Below are 27,117 nucleotides of genomic sequence, written 5' to 3'. Positions count from 1 at the left end.
AAGGTTTTTAAACACTATTTTGAAGTTTAATAAAAGGAATTAAACTTATGTAGTTTTTTGTGTTATTTTTACTGTGCTTTGATCACAACTTGTACATAAGCCTAAAAATTAGACATATTTTATTTTATTGGGTTTCACTTACCACTCACTAATGGTTACTTCAATTTTCCAGTGTCAGAAAAACATATACGTTCACACTTTGACTGTGGATATTGGACGACAAATAAACATACAAAATAACTGGAGATTTATTTACCAAATACAAGAAAGGGAGAGTGAATCATATGTATTATGCAATTAAATTGATACCATTTCAAGTATTTTACTAAGTGGATTGAGGAAGACTTGAGACATAATTATATGGCACACTGAAACAGTGGAGATATGCATTATACAAGATACAAACTTATGTAATTACACATGTGCAAACTTTGCAGCTAAGAAAATTATACGTTTCTAATGGCTTTGAACGCTTTAATGCAAATGGAAATCTTGTATTTCCCTTATTTAGAGTTTTTGTGATCTTCCAGATCCTTTAACCTTGACAAAAGCTTCAGAGCATCATCCATGGATGGGCGATCAGATGATCTGCTTCTAGTACAAAGCATAGCAACCTCAAGAACCAGTTTAATGTCTTGTATAGAACTGGTAGAACTCACTTCATTACCATTGCAAACTTCTCTTAGAAGAACCTCGTGTGATTTGCTTTGAATGCTGGCTGCTACACTTGTGAACCTTCCGCCAGTTAAGATTTCCAGAATCATCTTTCCAAAATTGTAGATATCATTGCAGAGTTCCTCTTTCAATTCTTCATTGTATTCTTCCATTCAAAAAGTAAACATAAAATCGAATGTATCATATAAAGTTCTATGTTTATGTACTTTTGAACTTAACCTCACAAAACTAGTTTATTTAGTTGAGACTTGAGTTTTTCCGAATACTAATCTTACTCATTTTCATATGGTTAATATATAAGGGAAAAAAAGGTGAAATATTACCTGTTTCATGCGTAGTTGTGGTTGATGACAAACCTTTGCTCAACTGTAACACATGTTTAAACCCAAAATTAGCCAAATAGGGTTCCATATTTTCATCAAATACAATGTTGCTGGACTTCAAGTCTCCATGTGGTATAGCTGGGTAACAATCATGGTGAAGGAAGCAAAGTCCCCTTGCAATTCCAACCACTGTTCTGAGTTTAGCTTCCCAATCCCATTTCATTCCAATTTTCTCAGCCAAATTCCCATTTTGCAAGTAATCATACAAAAGGTAAACAAGGTTCTGGTTATGGCAAAACCCCAAAACTCTGATTAAATTCTTGTGTCTTGCATTTCCTAGTCTCATTATAAATTCTGACACCAACTTAATGCTCCTTGTTTCCCATTCAATCTTCTTGACTAAAACTGTTATACCTGTAGGAAGAAATGCTTTTGTAACAACAGGTGATGGAACTTGTGTATGTTCAGTGGAAGTACTGAAGCTTGTCAATACATCATTTGCTGTAAATTGATTGAGTCCAACAAATGAAACCATTTTCCATTGACTTTTAAATCCCTTTTTGAAATAATGTATTCCAAAAGCCAATGCTAGAAGGATTATTAACAACCCTACAGAGAGTAACATAATATATGTAAGCTTCCAAGTGCTTTTGCCTCCTAATATTCCTACTGACTCAGTACATGGTCTCAGAGGTGCTCCACATAGCTCTGAATTTCCAACAAATGCACTTCTACCCATTGATATGAATGACTTTGATTTTGGTATTGAACCTGAGATATTATTGAAAGACACATTGAGAAGTTGTAAACTTGATGAACTACCAAATTTTTCAGGTATGAGGCCATTGATTTTATTGTTAGATAACTCTACAGTTTCAAGAATAGGGATACTTGCAAGCTCTTCAGGTATTCTACCTGTCAAATTATTGTAAGATAATTTGATTGCCACAAGGGCTTGACATTTGTAAACACTTCTTGGGATTATTCCAGATAAGTTGTTTTTACCAAGATCAATTGCTGAAATTGATTTGCAGTACTCAAATAAGGGAATAGTGCCTAAAATACCACAAGAAGATGCTGAAAAGTTTTGAAGTTTAGGCAAAGACCACATTTGTGAAGGGATGTTGCCTCCTAATTGCATATTATAAGATACATTGAAATACTCCAAATGAGTAGCTTTATAAATATCTGAGGGAATTCCACCAACAAAATTGTTCAATGACAGATCAACATATGTGATTTCAGGAAAATGTTTGAACTTTAAAGGGATCTCTCCTGAGAATGAATTATCTTCGAGGCGAAGTCGAACAAGTGAAGAACAATTGGAGATTGAGAAAAGACTACCTGTGAATTTGTTTGAAAACAGTATAAGCTTAAACAGTACTCCACCGCCACAAATGTTTGGTGGTATGCTTCCATTGAAGTTGTTTGTGGAGACATCAACCCACCCGAGTTTTGAGTTTTTTCCTAAGCTCTCCGGGAGTGATCCGCTGAAGCTGTTGTTCCAAATGAGTAGAGTTTCCAGGGATGGAAGTTGTGCAATGCCATCAGAAACAGTGCCACTCATATCATTGTACATGAGACTAAGTAGTCTCAAGTTCTTCAGCTCTGAAATGCTTTCAGGAATGGATCCTGAAAGGAAGTTATCAGAGAGGTCTAAGTCTGTAAGAGGTTGAATTTTGTTGAATTCACTTGGTATTGAACCTGTTAGCTGGTTTCTGAACAGAAAAATTGAATGCAAATTTGTAAGATTAGAAAGTTCCTTTGGAATAGGACCAGAGAGATTTGCACTTGCTATGTCAAGATACTGAAGCTGGCTCATATTACCTAGTTGTGGTGGAATAAAACCATGGTAAAAATTGTAACCAATTTCCATGTGTGTCACTGTTTTGAGGTTACCAAGTTCTGGTGGTATATTTCCTGTGAGAGAATTTCCAGCTAGATGAAGAAACTCAAGGCTTCTGAAAGAACCAAATTCAAAAGGAATTGATCCTCTGAAGTAACTTCCAGCTAGATTAAGAACTTTAAGATATTTCAACTCTGAAAATTCAGCAGGTAATGTTCCTGAAAAGCTGTTGCTTAAGGCATCAAGCACAACCAGATTTTTTAAGCTGTGAACTCCTTTTGGGAATTGACCTGAAAAATTGTTTCTGCTTATATCCAAGGTTTTCAAGCTTGTGAGGTTGAAAATTTGTGTTGGAAGTTGACCAGAGAATAAGTTTTGGCTCAGGTTGAGATGAATAACATTTGTGAAGAAACTGAATTGGTTACCTGATAGTACACCTCCGAGTTTCTTCATCGAAAGGTCTATGGAAGTTACAATTGAGTCCTTGTTACATTTGATACCTGACCAAGAACATGCATATGAACTTGTAGTTAAGTTCCCTATAGAGGGAACCATCCAATCATGCAAGCTATTATCATCATCTATTAGCTCAGACTTTAGACTTAGGAGTGCTTGTGAGTAACGATCAATTGCTAAAGATGATGTTAACATTATAGTTGAGAGAAGATTAATGAAGTAGAAGAGTTTGAAAATCTCCATTGGAACTTGGAGAGAACAAAAGGAAGATGGACAATTAAAACTGCCCCTGACATAAACTATAGTGTCAGGATAAACTATGTTTAGCATATTTTGTTTTGCATGGGGAATAGAGAAAACGAAATGGTACTGTGCATGTAAAAAGAAGATAATGACTATTATGCCAAAGGAGATGTGATTATAATCTATAAGGTTGTGTTCGAATATTCTGGCTACCGATGTTAATGATTTTGGTGAGTAATTTGGAAGTTATGTAACATTGATATTTTAAATTAAAGGTATGTTAGCGTTCGACAATAATACATGTAATTACAGTTTACAATATTGCTACTCACATTCTTTTTACTATTAACATTCCTCCATTTTTTTTATAAAATAAAATACTTAAAATGTTTTTGTCTATAAATAACATTATTAATTTATTTGTAAACTTAATTTTTGTGTACTTACATGAACTCAATGTACTTACGCCTCATTTACTGAGATCACGTATACGTAAACACATTTTTTTACTAATAAATCTCTCAAAATTGTATCAATTAGCAATCACTAAAAGAAACTATTAGTTGTTTTTCTAAATTTTATTTATATCTCTTTTGCGATCCAATAAAAGTTTCAACATTTTATTTTTATTTTTGTAATTTTAAATAGTATGATTTATATTTTTGAGTTTACATTTATATATTAGATTTATTTATTAAATTAATATAGTTAATATCGTATGATATTTCTTTTACAAGTGATAATAATGTCCATTAATTTTAATGTTTGTTGAGATAATGTTAAATTTATATAAAATTTTATCGATTTTAATTTTAATATTATTAGAATGTGAGTTCTTTTTATTAAATAAAAAAAAATTCAGATTTTTTTATTAAATAACAACTTTTGTTTTTGACGTAGTTAACATAAATAATTAAATTAAATTCACGTACACATTTATGTACGTGTTCATGAATTCAGTTAACGTAAAATTATAAGAGTGTGAGAAGTAAAAATAGAGTAGTATGTACCAAAATTGTTACGTTTAATTGTTTTAAATTTTTTAAATTATTATTACTATCTATATCTAAATATTGTGTCCATTTTTCGAATATTCATGTTAATGTTTCATAATTTGTAAATAGTGTTTGAGTTGCTCAAAACCAATTCAAGTGAACGTTTTTCTATGCAATAAAGAGAATGACTATTATTGATTGATTAGTTGGTACACGAATATATTATTATATGGGTTACTTTTGGGGGCAAGAGGGGACCAGCTAAGTTTATTTATTTGAATGGTGTTTGCCATTAAGGAATAAAGTCCTCAAATCTGAAATTATCATTTTCCAACTTTTTCATTCGGAGAGAATCCCTTTAAGAAGACGTCATAGATAATTAAAATTACTTTAATCTTTATTCTGTGCCGGGTGGGACATGGATCGACTTCGTCCATATCCATGTCGTTGCATCAATCGAGACTTTTATATTGCATAAACTTTTTTCAATTTCTGAATCGAATAATAATGTGGGTAAATCTTTGGTCAGAAAATTATGAGGAAAGAAAATTGCCATTTATAATTGATTACTGCTGCCTCGAGTGCAAGTTATACTTCCATTTGCTAGGGAATGGTATGGAATATGATGCATGGGTTGGGTGCAAAAGGATGGAATATAATTATGGTTTTCGTCAATTTTTACTTGGATAGAGATGTCATATTCATATAAATTAAAATTCATATATAAATAAAAGAGAGGGTTAGAATAATAAATTTACAATACTTAATTTAAATTATACATGATGATATTATTAAGGCGAATATTTTGTTTCGGTTTTAAATATGACACCCTAATCTCTAAATAAAAATAAATTTAATTTTTTTTATATTTTTAAAACTATGAACTTCTTTAAATAACTAAATATACAAACTTCCAACATATTTATTTATTATTAAGATAAAGAGGATCAGATAATCATAAACACGTCAAATAAATTCAAAAGTTCCATCAAACTTAACAACTTGAAATCACAATATCAGACAACAGAATCATTTTTGAAGTACGCATACTTATGTTTTAAATTAAGTGCAAATGTAGTCTCAACCTGATGTCACTATCAGAGCGGGAATTCCCAAAATAAAATAAAAAAACTCAAAATAACATCAACACAATGCGTATAATAAGAGTCTCCAAAACATGATGGTTTTCGCCTCTCCGATGGTATTAGTCATCACCTACAACTTACAACTCGTCTGCGTTCATCACAAACACCAAACACAAACAGCGAGGGGTGAGTATCAAAATTATGTAGTAGTATAAGATAAACGAGGAGAACGCGCAAGCAATCATATTATCACAACCTCAAAAGTAGTCAAGTGTATAATATCAACGATTTATCAAATTCATTCACAATAAGACAATCACAAGGATGAAATGCTATGCATGTCCTATACTCTATACTTCATCATTTGGTACCATTATGCTCTTAAGTATTTGGTTAGGAGGCCTGATACTATGCCACTACAAGAGTGGACGGACAATTCATGAATGGCCAAGTCCTCATAGATCCCCTCAACTCAATCCGAGACACATATACGCAACGGTCGAGGTACTCTTGTGTTGCACGGTAGCTCCCGGTCTTAGGGAATAACCCATTAATCTACTTAGGAATTCCCCACTAGAGGTACCCCCAAGGTCTATTAGTCTTACCTTACAGTTCGACTGTAGCCCTCCACGATCAGGCTCATTTAGTTGTACTTCCCTGAATCACTAGGTTTGTCAAACTCTCCCTATATGATGACAAAATAGTTCTAACTCCAAAATCACAACTCAATAAATTTCAGTTTGACTTCACAACATTCATCATTATATATGTATATCAGTCAATCACAATAAAATCCAATATTTTAGTTTGCACTACTCACAATGCATCATCCAGTCTTATCAATCACAAAATAAAAGATCAAACAGGTGGTACATTCATGTAATATCACAATTTCATTCAAGTAGTAAGAACACTCCAGTACATATCATTTACACAGTAACAATCAACATAATATTCATAAAATAAGACGACATGCAATCTTGATATAAATAAATTCACGACAATTCTATAGGTTGGTAAATTATATTTTAGTCCTCACTATTACCATTCACATTTTACTAATTAATTATTATTACTCAATAGGGCTCAACTGTACGTAGTAATCCCCGAATGAACATCTGGAAATTTCAGCATTCCCGTTCATATCACGTTATTTTATACTTATAAAATCGAACCTCATCTCACCCCTTACCTCGATTGAAGATTTCTCCAAATGAATTTGATCTGCTAATTTGTCGCGTCTTTGTCGACCGTCGTCTCTAACAATGCGCAAGAGAATATAGCCACATAACCACCAAATACAAATAAATTATTTATTAAAGTAAATAAATAAGTAATTAAATTATCTACTATTCATAATACGACTCAATAATTTATTTTAATACAAAACGTATTTATAAATATAATAACGTAATATAAATGTATAATTTTAATTAAAATAAAATAGAATCACGTAGCATATATGTAATAAAATTGATAGTATTTATTTAAATTGATGCATATTGTAGACCACTTTTAATTATAGCTAAATAAAATGAATTGTCTAGATGTGAATTAATTTTTGAATATATATTCAGTAGTATAATTCAATCATATGTCCAGGCCTAAAAATTGGAAAGAAGAAAGAAAAAAAAAAAGGGACACATGCCTAGTGTTACAATGATCTGATCATACACCTAGATGTTACTGAAAATTGAAATAAAGGCATATATGCTATGTACTCATATAATTTGATCTAGTAACTAAAACTACATATATATACTGCCCACACTACGCAAAAAAAACGCATTTTTCAGCGTTTTTTTTAAAGCCATTTACATCGCTTTTTAAAAAAAATAAGCGCTGTAGTATCTAGTGCTGTAAAAAGATACAACAGCGCTTTTTAAAATAAAAAAAACGCTATAAAATATGTTGATATATTGTGCGCTTGTTATACTCATTTTACAGCACTTTTTAGAAAAAGCACTATAAATAGTGCATTCAATATAACATTATTATGCACCTATTACAGCGCTTTTTTCAAAAAGCGCTGTAAATGGTGCAAATAATAGATGCATTATTATGCACCTATTACAGCGCTTTTTGGAAAAAGCGTTGTAAATGGTGCATTCAATATAGCATTATTATGCACCTATTACAGCGCTTTTTGGTCCATTCAATATAGCATTGTTATGCATCTATTACAACGCTTTTTTTCAGAAAGCGCTGTAAAAGATGCAAACAATTGATGCATTATTATGCACCTATTACAGCGCTTTTTTGAAAAAGCGCCGTAAAAGGTGCATTCTTATTTTAGTTTTATTAAAAAACGCTGTAAATGGAATTTTTAAAAAGCGCTTTTTGGATTTTTATGGCAGTTTTTTAGAAAGCGCTGTCTTTTAATTTATTTTCCAAAATCATTTTCATCCAGAATCAGTTTACAATCAGTTCACACAATCATTTCACAATCAGTACACAACAAAACAGAACTATATAACTTTATAATTTAACTTTATAACTTTACATATTTACACAATCAGTTCACAACATATTCATATATATATATATATATTCACATATTGACAACAGCACAAAACTATATACATATTCACAACTTTACAAATGTGTCTTATTCATATACATATAACTATCAGAACTACACATAACAGAACTACCTTATATTCATATAACTATCGCTTGCAGCATGCCATTTCCTAGCAAATCAAATAATTTTCATTTCAATCACATACTGACATCAGTCTTCCTTTATTTCAATTAGATCTCTTTCAGAGTATGGTGGACTGGAATTGTCAAAGTACTATGCGATATAAAAATTGAACATAAATAAGTTAGAATCAAATATATACATAGTTTATATATGAAAATAAAATAATGAAAATATTGTACCGTTCATGGGATTATAGTTTGATTCATATCAACAATCTCCTTTATGAATCGCAATATATAGTACCCACAGTCGATGTTGTTAGTTTGACGAGGGCACTATAAAATAAAACATATAAGTCAATAAATATTTGTGCATTGATTGTAAATGAAATTTTAAAGGCATATATTTCAAACCTTTATTGGAATCCATGTGATGTTATTTGACTTTTGCTTCGACACTGTAGCACCTATTTGAGCTCGAAAAACTTGTAAAGCACTATCGAATAAATAAATGTGATTATCATAGCATTAACAAACACATTATCTATATATATATATATGTGTGTGTGTGTGTGTGTGTGTGTGTGTGTGTGTGTGTGTGTGTGTGTAAGAAATAAATGAATATTACTTACGTGTCGAACATAGTCTTTATATCGGAGTGATTGTTATAATCGCCGTGCAAGACATCTAATTAGTATATAACTTCAGAGGTCGCATGGATTGCAAATAGCACCCAATGTGCCCTACAACAACAAAAATTTGGTTCGCAATTTTGTTTACACACCTAATAAATTAAGATCTCATAAATTAAAAAAGATATAAATAAAGAATATATAATTACGTACCCTGAATTATATGGTGCAAGGAACAACTTATCCTTCTCTTTATTTCTTAATAGGATATCTACAACATATTTCTTTACATTCACTGGATCGAGTTTAAACATCGAAAGCTTATGTGGAGACAATAATGAAAATCTATTTGACAATCTGCGCGTGCACACCAACTTCTCATACAAAAACCTTCAATGAAAATTTCAAATTAGATTAATTACCAATAAATTAAATTAATTACCAATAGATGCAATTAAAATTAATTTTTACCTAATGTATAAGCTGATGACAGTAGCACTCAGCTCCTTATGGTTGAGAAGTTCGTATATGTGCTCTTTTTCAAGTAGTTCTTCATACTCATCTCCGAATATAGCTTTATCCATGCTTATGATGCGCGAATCGTTGTTGTTGCCCTAATTCGTTTTTACCTTTATTTCAAGATACAACCCATATCGAGCAAGGCATGGCTGACTTATTTTAGGAGCAGGAGCAACAACTGATTTTCCTCGATCCAGTTTTTGAGCAGCAACTTTGCCGACTTTATTTTTACTACGAACATCCAGTTGTGGTGCGGTAGCTGGTTTATTGTGGCGGCTGGTTTGCTGTGCGAGTGGTTTATTGGATTGAATCTGAAAAAATGAGGTTAATTAGTTTTTTAGTTTATTGAATCTAAAAAAATAACAAACCTTACATAATAAATGTGACAAACCTTTTCCGGCAATGTGACTGACTCGTTTCTGGAAATCTTCTTATCATTCCATTTATACTTTGTCTGAATCTAAATAAATGTGAAATTAAAGTTAACAACGAAAAAAATCAGCAATTAAATATAATCAATCATAATGATATATCATGCAATTAAGTATACATATCAATTAAACATACATTTCAATTAATTAAACATACCTTATCATGGGCAACAAGATGTGTGGGCCATGCCACGTAACTACCAATTGCTTCGCCCAAATAATTCATACATGCATTGTCGTCTGGTATAGGCAACGATGCATTTGGTTCTAGAGAAATAACTGGTGATACTTTGACATGGCCCGCAGGGATCGGTGTGTTGTGCAATACTTCTCTCAAAGTATTGTACAATGTTCCTTTTCCAACCTTGCGATGAGTAGGGGAGGATAAGTACAACAAGCAAGGAGTGACACCCTAAATCAATGGTTAATACATAAGTATGTGAAAAAATTAGGTTGAATGAATTTCTTATTTTTTTAAGTAATTAATTACCTCCGGAAGACTTTTGAGACCAATGTTGCAACTCGCATTTTCACCCTCCATTTGTATTTCATGTTGGAGCTGATCCAGAAGTTGCTTGTCTTTATTTGTCTTCACCAAGAGTGCCACTTGCTCTGATAGGAATTTGAGCTTCTCTAATACCTCCTCATTAGATGGATTTTGTCGTTTCTCTTGTGAAAAATAGCTTTTAGGAGTTACACCAAATCCTTTCCCCCTCACGCGACCGAAATATTCAAGAACATTAAACACTTTACCGAGAATGTCCCTGCAACTAGCTTTGTTGTCCGCTTGATTTTCCGAACTTTGTTCGAGATTCTCCTAAAATACATGTAGGATTAAAAAGATAAGTTCAATATCATTTTTAAAATACAATATTAAAAAATATTAAAGTGATAATATACTTACACAAAGTTCTATTACTTTTTGAACATTTTCGTTATCAACCACTCCATCTTTATTTACACGAGCTTCCTTCCACAAGATATGATGATCCAACGGTTGATCGAATTGGGTGTCTTGTAGCTATTCGTTAAGATCATAAACAAAATATTAGTTAGAAACTATAGTTTATAATGTACCACATTATATAAAAGTGATGTTTAATTACTTACAAGTTTTTGCTCTAGACGTGCATATCCCATACGCGATTTTTTGTATGGATGCGTTGAATGTTTTGCCCTCTCGTGATTTTCCGTAGGGATGTGTTGAATGTTTTATATCATTCCACAGTATATCTTTTGCATCCTTGAAAGCCTTATCTCTCCAATCGTCAATTGTAATTGGGATATTTTGACGAACAACACCACCAATATAACTTACCAACATGGAACTGTTGGGCTCAATTGGCTGGCCACTTTCATTCCATCCCACCTAATAAACTCATATAGTAAGTACATGTTTTCAAAAAAGATAAAAAATAAACAGCAAACAAAGTATAGTATACCTCAAATTTTATGCCACTACTCCTTGCTTTTATGACATTTTGCATGATTGTTGCACCACATTTGACTTCATTTTCATAAGTCTTAGGGTTGACAACTTCCTCATTTCGACGATCTAAATCCTTGTTGGTATCCATTTATCTACAACAAGTTCAACATGCAGTAGTCTAAGTATGTTGCAGTATAAGTTCAACATGCATTTTAGTGACAACAAAAAATTAATAAATACTATACCTGAAAAAATAGAAGAACAATAGGGTTACGACGCATAAATACGAACAAAGAAGAACAACGCAGAAATATGAACGCTTCGTAGGAGAGTAGGGTTCGCATAAATGAGCGTATGAAGTTTACGTAATGGAGAGTAGGGTTCGCATAAACGAGCGTATGAAGTTTACGTAATGGAGAGTAGGGTTCACAGAAAAAAGATGGTTCGTAATGGAGAATGAAGAGGAAACAAGCGTATGAAGTTTACGTAATAAGGGTTAGTTACAATACAATATTGTTTGTAGGGTTCGCAAAGAGAAGGAGAATGAAGAGGAGGAGAAAACAAACGTATATGAAGTTTACGTAATGAAGAGGAAACTGAAGCGGTTTACTGTTATATATAAAACTCTACTACAACACTTTTTTTAAAAAGCGCAGTAAAAGACCTCCTTATTTTATTTTTTAAAAAGTTTTTTACAGTGTTTTTCTACAAAGCGCTTTAAAAGACTTCTTTGTTTTATTATGTGCAAGCGCTATGTGACCCTTTTACATGTTATATATAAAACCCTACTACAACGCTTTTTTAAAAAAGCGTTGTAAAAGACCTCCTTATTTTATATTTTTAAAAGCTTTTTACAACGCTTTTCCACAAAGCGCTTTAAAAGGCTTCTTTGTTTTATTATGTGCAAGCGCTATGTGACCCTTTTACATGTTATATATAAAACCCTACTACAACGCTTTTTTTAAAAAGTGATGTAAAAGACCTCCTTATTTTATTTTTTTAAAAGCTTTTTTTATTATGTGCAAGCGCTATGTGACCTCTTTATTTTTTTTAAAGGCTTTTTATAGCGCTTATTGACAAAAGCGCTGTAAAATTACAAAGTTTATGTTCCATTTAGTTTTTGTTAAATTACAATATAAGTTCAGTTTTTGTAAATTACAATATAATTAGTTAAATACCTATATATATATAATTTGTAAAATACCTATATTTGGATTTTTTATCCAAATAATTATTTAACTACCTATATATATCAAGGCTAAATTACATGATCAGATCATATTGGGATGATCAGTTAAAGTTCAAGAAAAATTCCCAGTACTCAAAGAAAACTTTTTCAAGTTCAATATAAGCAAAAAATCAGTTCTGGCAGGTCAAACACTTAAATTACATGAACTTAGTATAAAATGTACACTAAGATCAAGCTAAATATAAGCAGAAAATAAGTATAAGCAAAAAATCAAATACAGTTCAAGCTAAATACTAAAATGCTCAATTCTGGCAGATCAAACAATTAAATTACATGAACTCAGTTCAGATTACATGGCTTATATAAAACAATTAAACACATTAAGATGTCCTTCATCTTTTCTTGGTGGGATTCACATTTGTTTGTCCATTAACGATACGAACGATGGATTAATCCAAATTCCCTTCTCATGATCATCTCTAAGATATAAACCATCATCAGTTGAATCAATTTCACGTGGTTGTGATGTTGCAAATAAAAGATCATTACCAACATCTTCATCATTATTGTTATCATCACTTATTTTATTGGTCGATTGGACAACAGACCATTTATCATTAGCAGGATCAGTGAGATAAAACACTTGTTGAGCTTGCGATGCTAAAATAAAAGGCTCATCTTTGTATCCCACACTATTAAAATCGACAAGAAAATATGGGAACACGAAACATTGTGTAGTCTAACTCCCATATGCACCTGATAAACCCAAAATATGATAGATTTTCATATATTGGGTTTTTTTCTTTTGCACTTAGACGTGCATCGCTTCAGCTACGAGAGTGACTCCGCTATTTTGCAAAGTGGTTTGATCATCTTGTTCTTTGGTATAAAATGTGTAGCTGTTAATTACATAACCGGTATACGAAAAGACATGTAAACTTGGACCATTTGCTAGCCACCTCAATCTCTATGAAATTGATCCGGGGTCTATATCAAACTTTGACTTTATGTGATTATTTAACCATGTTATAAAACTTTGATTGTGCTCTCGAGTTATCCAATTTTGATTCCTATTCATGTTCAAACTAGATAACTGATCCATGTGTGTTGTAACATACGGTTGAACCTCATCATCATTGTGCAGAACATACAATTGTGTTTGCTCCCATTATGTCCTTGATATAGTCATTAGTCTCTTTCCAATTATCCCTTCTCCTGATATTCTTTCCGAATGACGAGACATGGGAAGCCCTATGGATTCAACATTGGACATATATTCAGTACAAAATTCAGCAGCTTCTTCGACAATGTACCGTTCAACAATATAACCTTCTGGTCGACTTCTATTTTTTATGTAACCTTTTAATATTTTCATATATCGTTCTATCGGATACATCCATCTCATATAAGCTAGCCCACAAAGTTGTGTCTCCTTAACAAGATGAATAGTAAGGTGAACCATTATATCAAAAAACGATGGAGGGAAATACATTTCAAGTTCACACAAAGTAACAACAATTTCCCTCTGCAATGTCGGTAATTTCTGAGGATCGATCACTTTACTACAAATTTTCCTGAAGAAGAAACATAATCTAGTTATGGCTCGTCGAACTTTTTCAGGTAAAATGGAACGTATACCTATTGGTAGCAAATGCTCCATTAGAATATGACAATCATGGGTCTTCAAACCTTTTAACTTGAGGTCTTTCATACAAACTAAATTTTTAATGTTTGAAGAGTATCCTTCTGGAACTTTAACTTCATGTAGAAATTTACATAAAACAATTTTTTCCTTTCTAGATAGAGTATGTGCGGCTGGAGGTAGATATGTGCGATTTCCTTTCTTTACGGGACCCAATTCATTTCTTATTCCCATATCGACCAAGTCCAATCTTGCATTGATGCCATCTTTAGACTTTCCTGAAACATTGAGTAATGTACCAATAACACTAACAAATACATTTTTTTCAATATGCCTCACATCGAGGAAATGTCTTATATACAATGATTTCCAAAATGACAATTCAAAGAAAATTGACTTTTTCTTCCACCCAGTTTTGACCAGCTCTCCCGCAAAAGGTTTGTCAAATTTATCGGTCAAACCTTGTACTTTTTCAAGTATTTGATATCCAGTCGGTGCTAAAGGAGCTTTACCTTCCTCTGATTTTCCATTGAATGCATTTCTCCACCCACGATACTGATGACTATAAGGTAAAAATCTACGATGTCCAAGAAATACATTCTTCTTACAATGTTTCAACTGCATCCACTTTGTACTCTCTTCACATATAGGATATGCACACTGACCTTTAATGCTATATCCTGATAAATTACCATATGCTGGAAAATCATTAATTGTGTCGAACAACATAGCCCTCAAATTGAAACATTCTTTCTTATACCCATCATAAACTTCCACACCTGTCTCCCACATATTTTTTAAATCTTTAATTAAAGGAGTCTAGTATACGCCAATATCATTCCTCGGTTGTTTGGGTCTAGAAATTAACAGAGACAACATCATAAACTTACGCTTCATAGATAACCATGGAGGTAGGTTATAAATCAATAAAATCATAGGCCACATGTTGTGTGAGATGCTTTGACCATGTGGATTCATTCCATCAGTAGAAAGTGTAAGTCGTAGATTTCTTGACTCTATCCCGAATTTAGGATTCTCGTGATCAATTTTTGCCCATTGTGGAGAATCTACAGGGTGTCAAAACTTTCCATCTCTAATTCTTTCATTTGCATGCCATGTCAACTGTTTTGAATCTTCTTCACTGTGATACATGCGCCTAAATCTTGGTATTATAGGAAAATACCACACGACTTTTGCTGGAGTAGATTCTTTCTTCTTATATCGAGAGACATTGCATTTCAGACACGCTTTTAGTAATTTATATTCGTTTCGAAAGAAAATGCAATTGTTAGGACATGAATGAATCCTTTCGTAACTCATGCCCATAGAGCACAAAATTCGTTTAGCCTCGTAGGTTCGATTGGGAAGTTCATTATCATCTGGCAACATATCTTTTAAGAGTGTTAATAATTTTGTGAAGCTTTTATCAGACCATCCATTACTCGCTTTTAAGTTGTATAACTTTAATATCGCCGACAATATTGAGAATTTAGTACAACCATTATATAATGGTTTCTCTGCATCACTCAACAAACTCTCAAACATTTTAGGACAATCTCGAAGATCTTCTTCAACTGCTTTTGCAATCTCCTCAACTTGGTCCAGCTCATATGTATATGTGTCGAAATCAGTTGAAGCATATGTCAAACCATTCTCAAAATTAATGTTTCCTTTTTTTTTCTCACCATGTCTTATCCAACATGTATAGCTTTGATCAATTCCATGCCATACTAAATGTCCTTTCAATTCATCTGCTCAAACGCGTTTTCCAAAACAACATTTTAAACAAGGACAAACGCCTCTATTTGGATCTTTTGCATTTTTACTGCAAACTCAACAAACTCCTTCACTCCATTTTCATACTCTTTTGACAATTGATTGGCAGACATCCATTTCCGGTCCATATTATATGACCTATATAAATGCAGTTACACAAATAATAAGCTACTGATAACATTATACCAATATATAGTACACATATCTAATATTGGAAAATGGAAACCAAGGTCCAAGTCTGATTTCAAAACAGAACAGATCAACAAATTTCAAAAAAGAATAGATTTTATATGATTTAAACTTTGGTTTCTCTTTATCCTTCTTGTTTCAAATTAGTAAACATTTTATCATTTGATTTTTTTTTATTAGTACTATTATAAATCACCGAAGAGTTCTTAAAATCTAATACTATAACATCAGGTTGAACTCTAATGAGTTCATAATATTATATCATTACATCAATCATTTCAAACAAATATTTCAACACCGACACAATTCAAAATTCAGCCCCTATAAACCAACGTAACAACAACTCTTCTTATTTTCTTAAAAACAATATGATGTAAATTTTTATCTATTTTGAAATATTATATAAAAATTAGTATTATAGAATTATTGTTATTTTATAAATCAACAAAATTCAACTCATTTTAATATCTTTAAAGTAATCGAGATTAATTAAAAAAAAAGTTATTTTCGTTTTACAAAATAAATCAACTTTAACTCCTCTAAAATGTGTTTTTTTTTCTAAGTTGTACCAACATCTAATATTCAAGAACTATTATTATTAATAATATGAATTTGATTTCGTCATCAAGATCAAAACTTTAATAATCATGTTACGACCCCAAAAGGCTAAGTATATCAATCGATATTAGATCAATTAAATTAATAATTTCAATCATATAACTAACTAATCAAATAAAATTATTTTTAACTATTCTAGAATAAGATAGTAGAAAATCATAGTTAGGCGTACAAGCAACAAGTCTCCTAAATAAGTAATTTATGTAATCATGTCAACGATTTCAATTAACTCATATCTCAACAAATACACAACACAAGAACGAACACGAAGATAGCTTTAAACATTGACTTCAAAAATAATAGAATTCATAACACAACAAGAATCAACAAGTAGTTAACAATTAACAATCATCTTTCAAAAATCATGTATTGTAATGGAAAAATACATAGCATTTATCAGAAGAATAATAGGTAGGCATTTCAATAGAAGAAGTAAACACAATTGGCTAAATCACAATTGACTAACAGACAACTGACACATAACCCACTCGGTCTGATTGGGCAGACCTCTCTGATACCACTAATGTGACACCGTAAACCCAAATTGAAATAAAAAGTAAAATGTACTAGTTTTGAAAGAGATTCACATCGGTTCTAAAATAGAGTGTAAAAGTTTTCTTTTAAACTACAAGGTTCGAGGCGTCACATTCAGACTTACACAAAATATTTGCATAAAAATTTCAATGAAAAAAATCCCTTTGGTATTGACGTAAAAGCACATTCTAACTTTAGAGACAATTAATTTCTACCTCCAAATAAAAGATAATAATAACACAATTGATCGATTGAATTTACAAAAATCTAAATTAGTTCATAACTCAACAAAATAAGACAAATTTACTCCCACATAGTATCACCTATCAGAGCGTGGATCACCTATCGATAACCTGAAATAACTGCACTCTCGCAAGCGCAAAACACAAGCAACGAGGAGTGAGCTTTGAAAACATGTAATAGTATAAAATAATTGAGAAGAACACGTAAAATATATTAAACACCGTATCATATCTAATCACAACCAACAAGAATAATCAAAGTAAAACATTGATAGAATCTACAACATCAAGTAAGTAAATACACAAATCATGTAATGTCATGCATGCTCTTATACTATAGACTCGTCCTCTTTCTTTGGTATCATTCTAACTCTGAAGTACTTGGTTAGGAAGCTTGATACTATGCCACCACGCAAGTGGACGAACAATTCAATTTGGTTAATAAATAAATAAATATATATAAATTGTAAAATAAATAAATATAACATCAAAACTTTATATTTATTACTAAATCATAATAAATATATACAAAATCACAATATTATAACAAGAATATAACAATAAAGGAAATCAAACACAATATCATTACTATTCCAAGATAATTATTCACAAAATAAATAACTAAAAATAGAAAATAGTTATAAATAATTGAAATATAAATACGTGTATACTTAACATAAGTCAAACGCGAAGAAAGTATTACATTAATTGGGTACGCGTATATACACGTAAAATCACATACAATCTTTTTCTTTAAAATAATACACTAAAATAATATTTTTTTTAGAAAAATATAAACAAAATAATATAATAAAATATTTATTATTTATAACACTCATTTAATATGATATGTATCAAACTAGTACATCAACATATAATGAAAATTAGTAACAAAATTTATCAACATTTACTTTAAAATAATTTTAACATCAAATTAATTATTTAGAATCTTAATTAGTTAATAAAATAATTTATTTTAAAATTTAGGGTGTTACAACTGATGCCATAACTTTTAGTCCTTCCACTTTCTTCCTTTAATTTAATTTTTTTTTCTTCACTTTTCTGAGCATGCTCTGATGTTTGCAACAAAATAATATGTATAATGTGGGGACCTACAAAAAGAAAGCAAGTTCTGATGCCATAACTTTTAGTCCTTTCACTTTCCTCCATTAAGTTTATTTTTTTTTTCTTCACTTTTCAGAGCAAGTTCTGATGTTTGCAACAAAATAATATGTATAATGTGGGGACCTACAAAAAGAAAGCAAGTTCTGATGCAATAACTTTTAGTCTTGCCACTTTCTTCCTTCAATTTTAATTTTTTTTCTTCACTTTTCTGAGCAAGTTCTGATGCTTGCAATAAAATAATATTTATAATGTGGGGACCTACAAAAATAAAGCAAGTTCTGATGCCATAACTTTTAGTCCTTCCACTTTCTTTCTGTAATTTTATTTTTTTTCTTCACTTTTTTGAGCAAGTTCTGATGCTTGCAATAAAATAATGTTTATAATGTGGGGACCTAAAAAAAGAAAGCAACACATTAAATGGAAAATGATTTAGATAAAATACCACAATCATTGTTTTTCTAAAAAAAAAAGTAAATTAATATTAAATTAATTTAGTTTTCATTATATTTCTAGAAGTGATCTAATATTATATTTTTTGAAGTAAAACTTTATTTTCAATCAATAATATATCAACAAACTAAAATTGATTGACTTTTTTTTATTTATTTATTAAAAAAAATGATTACCATAATTTAATACATATGTTTGGATCTTAAAAATTATAAAATTTTAGTCTTTTCAATAGTATTAAAAATATAATTTAAATAAAATATCATACTTTGTATAACTATAAACTTAAAAAAAAAAAATCATTTTTTTATTAGTTTTGAACTTAATACGTGTTGTACCGACTCAGATATATTGACATACCAATTTAGTGAGAAGCACTTAAGAATATTCAGTTCAAACTCGAGACATAATGTACAACTTAATAATGTACTATTAAATTAAAACTTAACAAAACTTAAGAATTTATTTTTAATAAAAAGTATATCCACCTTGACGTAGTTTGTAAAATAAATTAGTGTCATTTAAAAACTAAATATATCAACTCAAATAATAATCACATCCATTCACGATAAAAAATGCATATTGCTCTTATCTTCAATTATAATTCTTGAGAATAATTGTAGCAGGTTGTTTTATAGTCATCCATTAAACTTATTGCATAGTGATTTTGTACTTTAATTAATAATTACTAATTGATTTATATAATTCTCATATTAATTAGGCAGTAAAGATGATTACTAATTGAATTGGAATTAGAATTGGAGTTGGAATTCATATCATACAATTAAATGTACAAGAACAAAATAATACACTCTAATTTGTTTATAAGCATAAGAATAATTTAATAGAGAACTTACAGTTACAAAATCAAAAGGCTTCATTATATGTCCTCAGATAAGATTGATAGACGAAGAAAAGAGAAAATTTCTTCCGAGTAGGAATAACTGAAGTAAAGTAAAGTAAAGAATAATTTGTAATAAAATGAAAATGATATTAGCAATCAATATAGATCTAATAAAATATATCAATTTTTTCAATAAAAACTTGAATTTATTTCCAATTTAAAAGATAATTCAGAAGTTCATTTATTGATAAGACAAAATCGATGATAATTGAATTTAATATGATTTTATTTAATCAATCTAAATAACACAAGGTAGTTTGAAGTTATAATAATAAAATTTCTAAACTCTAATGATAATCAAACTTCAATTAATAAAACTTACCCACAAGTTTGCCACGAGGAAATCCTATTATGGAGAGCTTTTTGAACTCCTTTCTTATTCAAGTAATTAAATATTTTGTCTTCGAGACAAAAAGCTCTCTTCTTTTCTCCATGATAAACCTTACATAAAAGAAAGCATAATAATATGAACAATAGAACAAAAGAGAATTTAGATAAAAAGAGAAGGGATGAAGTGTATTATACAAGTGAAGTCCATATGTATTGTCCTAGTGGTCGGCACATTTCCTGACAAACATCGAATTCATCGATGTAGCTACCAACCTATAAAAAAATAATAAAGTGTTAGTCTAATGGAAGGGTTTTATCTTCTATGTTCAAATAACATAATATTAAAAATATAGATCTACCAACCTCCCTATTCAATCGATCAATAACTTCTACACAGCTAGAAGTAACCATTCCACTTCTATATTCCCTTGTAATTCGGGAACAGTTGCAAACTTTTTTGACTAACTCGTAGGTTGAATATGTTATCAAACCATGTGACCACAAAAATTGCCCCCTAGAGTTGTAATTTGTGTTAAACTCTTGGAGGGGGTTACGTTGTTGGTATCTTTGGCCTCGTAATAAGCGGAATATATCAGAATGTATCAGTTCTTTATGAAATTAAATCAATTTCATACACACAGCGGAAATTAAATTGTGGCATACAAGATTAGCAAGTTTTATTAGATTGATATGAGATTAACCAAGATGCATACAAGTCAAATTATCAGATTAAACAATATTACTTATTACAGAATATGTTTAACATGCATCTAATTTTAATCACATATACAGATATATCAAGATAGTAAATCAAAGGAGATAAGGGTTAGAGAAGATTGCACCAAGGATTTATACTGGTTCAGTTGTCCACTTGACAACCTACATCCAGTCCTGCAAATCCAAACGGATTTCAGATTTTCTTCTCCAATAGAAAGAATCAATTACAGATTGTCCAGTTTCCTCCCCGAAACCTATCTATCTTAATGATCTCTTTCCTATTGATCACCCTCTGATCCTTGTAGATACTCGTCAATCTAACACAGAATCACAGTGCGACTCTTTCTTGTTGAGCACTCTCACCCAAGAAAGTAGCCACCAGTTTCTAGCTGGGTTTTTAGCGTTCGTTTCGTTTCAAAGATTTATTACAGAAAGAATAAAAGATGTAAAACAAAGGAGTCTTCAATCTTTATGAATGTTGCTCTTCACAAATCTGGATATTCATGGATTGTTCTTGAGCACATTATCATTTCTCTTAGATTGTCAACAAACTGTATTGAGATCTGTAATCACAATTATGAAGTTGTTAGTTTGTTGTTATGAACCGTTAAGAGCACTATGAGAAATTATGAAAGTTATGAATTGTTATATGAATAAAGATTGAAAGACAGTTTATATAGTTTCTGAAAAACCAACTACGAAATCGATTTCCCAATCGATTTTGTAAAGTTATAAAAGGTGCTAAATCGATTTGCCAATCGATTATCGCGAGTCTTGTTTTTCTTTAATCTTGAAACTATACAAGCTAATCGATTTACCAATCGATTCTTTAAAAGCAACACTTTTCAGTAGAACATGTCCAGACTTGTATAAATCGATTTCCTAATCGATTTCTGGGAAACTGTTTCAATAAAAGTAATTTCAATCGATTACTCAATCGATTTGCCAAATCTCAGAGTCGATGTATAAAAACACAGAGTCGATTTGGTCACAATCTCAGAGTTCACTGTGTTTTCAAAAAGTTTATTTCAATCGATTTGCCAATCGATTGTGTTCAAAACAGTGGCTCAGTTTTTTGATGTCAATCGATTCGTCAATCGATTTGATTCAAAACAGTGACTCAGTTATTTGATGTCAATCGACTTGTCAATCGCTTTGGTAGCATGTTCCTGAAAAGTTCTTACCTGGTGTTTAGTTCAATCGATTTCCCAATCGATTGCAACCAAACTTTATCAGAATTGAAAATTTCAACAATAGATTGTCCAATCGATTGTATTTGTCACAGGTGAGGTCATTTTTCAAATGATACTTTGTTAATCGATTTGCCAATCGATTCCCTCAGCACTGGAGTGCTACTGTGACTTATCCAATCGATTTACCAATCGATGTGTTACCAACAGGTTTAATTTGTGAAATGTTCAATCGATTGCCCAATCGATTACTCTCCAAATCAGAGTGCTACTGACTTGTGCAGTTTTCATTTTTAATTAAGCTAATCGATTGCCTAATCGATTTCACATTTACAAACACTTAACTGACTTGTGTTGATGTTATTTGACCATTTTATTTTTATTTTTACTTTTGGGGGTCCCCGATCTACTAGTGACATCGGGATGGGACTACATTTGCACTTAATATTAAACATAAGTACGTGTACTTTAAAATGGATTTTGTTGTCTGATATTGTGATTTCAAGTTGTTAAGTTTGATGGAACATTTGGATTTAGTTGACGTGTTTATGATTACGTGATACTCTTTATCTTAATAATAAGAAAAAAGGTTTAAAAGTTTTTATTTTATTTATTTGTTAAAAAATAATTTCATTGTTTTGAAAATAAGGAAATAAAAAAAAAAATTATTTGGGGTTTAGGGTATCACATTAATGGTATCAGAGCAGGTCTGTCAAGTCAGACCGTAAATGTATTATGTGTTCGCTATGTTTCCTTGTGTAATCTGTTATGTGTTTTGTGGTTATGGTCATTATTGTGTTAGTGTTGTAGAACTAAGTTAGTTTCTCACTTCCCTAAGTGTCTCACTATATTCGATTGGCTTATCTGATTGATGTAGGTAGTGATGGCTAGTGGAAGGAATGATGTTGCGATTGCTGAGGCTCTAGAGTCCATGGCAGGAGTTACATTGAAGGCTCTCCAAGCGTTGGCTGAATCTCAAGCTACTTCACAAGTCTCTGCGGAAGCTGCTACTCAAGCTGCACAGATTACTGCTCAAGCTGTTGCTCAAGCTACTAGCTACAGTGGTGGCCAAGGAAATGTACAAATAAATGAATTCATGGTGATGGATCGATTCCGCAAGGCTAACCCTCCATCATTTGAAGGTCACTATAATCCTGATGGAGCTGAAAAGTGGTTGCAAGAAGTTGAGAAAATTTTATGAGGAGTGGCATGTCTCGAAGGTCAGAAAGTGCATCTTGGTACCTTTATGTTGACGGAGGAAGCTGAACATTGGTGGGATAATGCACGCCAACGTTTAGATAATGCAGGGACTACAATTACGTGGGCTATATTCAATAACATGTTTCTAATTAAGTATTTCCCTGAAGATAACGGTAATAGAAAGGAGATGGAATTTGTTAAATTGGAACATGGGAATATGTCGGTAGCGGACTATGTTGCTAAGTTTGAGGAATTATCCAGGTACTATCCACTCTATGTTGGAGAGGCAGGCAAAAAGTCTAAGTGCAGCAAGTTTGAAATGGGACTTAGACCAGAGATCAAGAAACAGGTTGGAATGCAAGAGATCCGTGACTTTCCTACCCTAGTGAATAAGAGTAGGATTTATGATGAGGATAGTCGTGCTGAAAAGGCACATTACCGAAACACTGGAACCACAAAGGACAAGAGGCATATGCATCATAAAAGAGGAAAACCTTACTCTTTTCCTCCTAGTAAATCTAGAAGTCGTCTGAATTGTCAACAATACAGTTTTTCAGCTGGAAAATGAGCTATTAGTGGTAACGGAAAATGAAATGGAAACAATTATAGTTATGGGAGTGGTAGAGGAAACCCCAAAGGACGAAGAGTTAGTAACAGAAATAGTAACAACATGAGTCAAGTCTTGCGCAACAACAATGGTAATAATGGTGATCCAGCTACTCCTATATGATGTCACAGGTGTGGTAAGCAGGGTCACATGGCATATGAATGCAGAGATGCTGGAATTACTTGTTTTAATTGTCAACAACAAGGCTACATTAGAACCACATGCCCCTACCCAAGGAAGACTCCACAACCTGGAAACCAGAGTTCCCAAGCCAGCCGACCTAAATCCAATGGAAGAGTCTTTGCCCTCAGTGGTGCAGGAGCGTCTGAGAAAGACAACTTGATCCAAGGTACATGTCTCATAACTGATACTCCTTTATTTGTACTATTTGATTGTGGTGCCACTCATTCCTTTGTGTCTCTTGACTGTGTTAGACGTTTAGGACTACCTGTATCTCGTTTGCAGTATGATTTGATTGTGAATACCCCAACTAGTGATTCTGTTGATACCTCTAGTGTTTGTCTTGACATTTCTATCCATGTAAGTGGAAGGGACTTCCTAGTTGACTTAGTGTGTTTACCTTTGCGTCTGGTTGATGTGATTCTTGGTATGGATTGGCTATCTACCAATCGTGTCCGTGTAGATTTTTTTCCAGTAAAACCATTGAATTCATGGAGTCAGAAGAGAGGGATAAGCCTAGCAATATATCCACCAACCAAGTGAAGGCACTCTTGAAAGAAGATGCCCATTTATATATGATCCTAGCCTCACTGGAATTTGAAGAAAATGTGGTAATACGAGAAGTTCCTATTATGTGTGAATTCCCTGGAGTATTCCTTGAAGATGTCACTAGTTTACCACCAGAGCGTGAGATTGAGTTTAGCATTGACCTTGTACCAGGTACTGGATCCATATCCATGGCACCATATAGGATGTCTCCCTTAGAATTGTTTGAGTTTAAGAAGCAATTGGAAGAACTTTTAGATAAACAATTTATAAGACCTAGTGTTTCACCATGGGGTGCACCTGTGTTGTTGGTTAAGAAGAAGGATGGCTCTATAAGGTTATGTGTGGATTACCGTCGACTTAATAAAGTGACAATCAAGAATAAGTATCTGCTACCTAGGATAGATGACCTTATGGATCAATTGAGAGGATCATGTGTGTTTAGTAAGATCGATCTGAGATCAAGTTACCATCAGATCCGAGTGAAGCCTTCTGATACCCCTAAGATCGCCTTTAGGACCCGTTATGGCCATTACGAGTATTTGGTTATGCCTTTTGGTGTGACTAATGCCCCAACAATGTTTATGGATTACATGAATCGGATCTTTCATTCTTACCTAGACTCTTTTGTGGTTGTGTTTATAGATGATATCTTAGTGTACTCTAAGAATAAGGAAGAGCATGGTGAACATTTAAGGATAGTCTTGAAAACCCTTAAGGAGAAACAATTATTTGCCAAGTTGTCTAAGTGTGAATTTTGGTTAGAGGAAGTAAGTTTCCTAGGACATATAATTTCAAAAGGTGGAATAGCCGTTGATCCTGCCAAAGTGGAGAATGTCTTAGAAGGGAAAATACCTAAATCAGTGACTGAGATTAGGAGTTTCCTATGATTGGCAAGTTATTATCGTAGGTTCATAGAAGGATTCTCCAAGTTGGCCTTACCTTTAACTAAGTTGACCCGAAAAGGGGAATTGTTCGTGTGGGATGCCCATTGTGAGAATAGCTTCCAAGAGCTTAAGAAACAATTGACCTCTACACCGATCTTAATATTACTTGACCTGAGTGAACCTTTTATAGTATATTGTGATGCTTGTGGTTCCGGATTAGGTGGGGTACTTATGTAGGATGGGAAGGTGGTAGCATATGCTTCTAGGCAACTGAAGATTCATGAGACAAACTACCCTACCCATGTCCTAGAACTAGCAACAGTTGTCTTTGTACTTAAGATGTGGATACCTTATTTATATGGATCTAGATTTGAGGTTTTTAGTGACCATAAGAGCCTTAAGTATCTTTTTAACCAGAAGGAGTTGAACATGAGACAACGTAGGTGGATGGAATTTCTTAAAAATTTTGATTTTGAGCTTAACTATCATCCCAGAAAGGCCAATGTAGTGGCTGATGCCTTGAGTAGGAAGACTTTGAGTGTGTCTGCTTTAATGGTTAAGCATAGTGAGTTGTTGGAACATTTTAGAGACCTTAGTTTAGTTTCTGAAGTGACACCAAAAAGTATTAAATTGGGAATGTTGAAGGTAACTAGTGGACTATTGGAAGAGATTAAAAAGAATCAAAAATTGGATTTATACCTTTTAGATAAGTTACAATCGGTTGACCAATGGAGAGAACCTGATTTTAAAATCGGCGTGGATGAAATTTTGAGATTTAAGGAGAGAATTTGTGTTCCTGATGTAGAGGAGTTAAGAAAGATGATCTTAGAGGAAGGACATAGGAGTTGTCTAAGTATTCACCCTGGGGCCACAAAGATGTATAAAGACCTCAAGAAGATATTTTGGTGGCCCAAAATGAAAAAAGATGTTGCTGAGTTTGTGTATGCTTGCTTGACCTGTCAAAAGTCTAAGGTAGAACACCAAAAACCTTCAGGTTTAATGCAACCTTTGAGTATTCCCGAATGGAAGTGGGATAACATCTCTATGGACTTTGTTGTAGGCTTACCTCGAACTCCAAAAAGGTACGATAGTATTTGGGTTATTGTGGATAGATTAACTAAATCTGCTCACTTTATTTCGATAACCATAACTTATTCTTTGGAAAGGTTAGCTGAAATATACATAAAAGAAATTGTGAAGTTGCATGGAATTCCATCAAGTATAGTCTCAAACAGAGACCCTAGGTTTACCTCTAAGTTTCGGCAAGGTGTATAGAGCGCTTTAGGTACGAACCTTAGGATGAGTTAAGCCTACCACCCACAAACAGATGGTCAGACTGAGCGAACCAATCAATCCCTAGAAGACTTGTTGAGAGCTTGTGTGTTGGAACAAAATGGAAGTTGGGATAGCTTTTTGCCACTTATAGAGTTTACCTATAACAATAGTTTCCACTCTAGCATTGGAATGGCCCCTTTTGAGGCGTTGTATGGAAGAAGGTGTAGGACCCCTCT

The 27,117-nt window shown here is 32.3% G+C and overlaps 3 protein-coding genes across 4 annotated transcripts; 2 read left to right on the top strand and 1 right to left on the bottom strand.

Moving 5' to 3' along the window:
• Positions 1-260: 260 nt before the first annotated feature.
• LOC101496946 (uncharacterized) lies at positions 261-3,746 on the bottom strand. 2 transcript variants are annotated; one of them, XM_027330605.2, is made up of 3 exons: positions 2,343-3,745; positions 999-1,769; positions 261-820 (listed from the first exon to the last, which is right to left on the bottom strand). In XM_027330605.2, the coding sequence occupies exons 1-3, from the start codon at positions 3,628-3,630 to the stop codon at positions 504-506; spliced, it is 2,376 nt and encodes a 791-aa protein (XP_027186406.1). In that variant the 5' UTR covers positions 3,631-3,745; the 3' UTR covers positions 261-503. The 2 variants fall into 2 exon arrangements, with proteins under 2 accessions (XP_027186406.1, XP_004514666.1); XM_004514609.4 differs by having other exon boundaries at positions 999-3,746.
• A 19,686-nt stretch (positions 3,747-23,432) lies between these two features.
• Positions 23,433-23,954, top strand: LOC140918689 (uncharacterized). The gene has a single exon (XM_073363472.1). The coding sequence runs from the start codon at positions 23,433-23,435 to the stop codon at positions 23,952-23,954; it is 522 nt and encodes a 173-aa protein (XP_073219573.1).
• A 43-nt stretch (positions 23,955-23,997) lies between these two features.
• Positions 23,998-24,716, top strand: LOC140918688 (uncharacterized). Its single transcript, XM_073363470.1, has 2 exons — positions 23,998-24,032; positions 24,125-24,716. The coding sequence occupies exons 1-2, from the start codon at positions 23,998-24,000 to the stop codon at positions 24,714-24,716; spliced, it is 627 nt and encodes a 208-aa protein (XP_073219571.1).
• Positions 24,717-27,117: the final 2,401 nt, after the last annotated feature.

Source organism: Cicer arietinum, chromosome 1, assembly GCF_000331145.2.
Source record: "Cicer arietinum cultivar CDC Frontier isolate Library 1 chromosome 1, Cicar.CDCFrontier_v2.0, whole genome shotgun sequence".
NCBI classification, from domain to species: Eukaryota; Viridiplantae; Streptophyta; class Magnoliopsida; order Fabales; family Fabaceae; genus Cicer; species Cicer arietinum.
The sequence above is the reverse complement of the archived record's forward strand: the minus strand, read 5'-3'. Positions and strand labels throughout refer to the sequence as shown.

Bases quoted from the DNA above. Each gene is read 5' to 3' on its own strand.
- LOC140918689 (XM_073363472.1), top strand. From the start codon at position 23,433: ATGTTGACGGAGGAAGCTGAACATTGGTGGGATAATGCACGCCAACGT.
- LOC140918688 (XM_073363470.1), top strand. From the start codon at position 23,998: ATGGGAGTGGTAGAGGAAACCCCAAAGGACGAAGA. The intron at 24,033-24,124 runs GTTAGTAACAGA...ATGATGTCACAG, and splicing joins GAAACCCCAAAGGACGAAGA to GTGTGGTAAGCAGGGTCACA.
- LOC101496946 (XM_004514609.4), bottom strand. From the start codon at position 3,630: ATGCTAAACATAGTTTATCCTGACACTATAGTTTATGTCAGGGGCAGT. The intron at 821-998 runs GTAATATTTCAC...TTTGAATGGAAG, and splicing joins CACAACTACGCATGAAACAG to AATACAATGAAGAATTGAAA.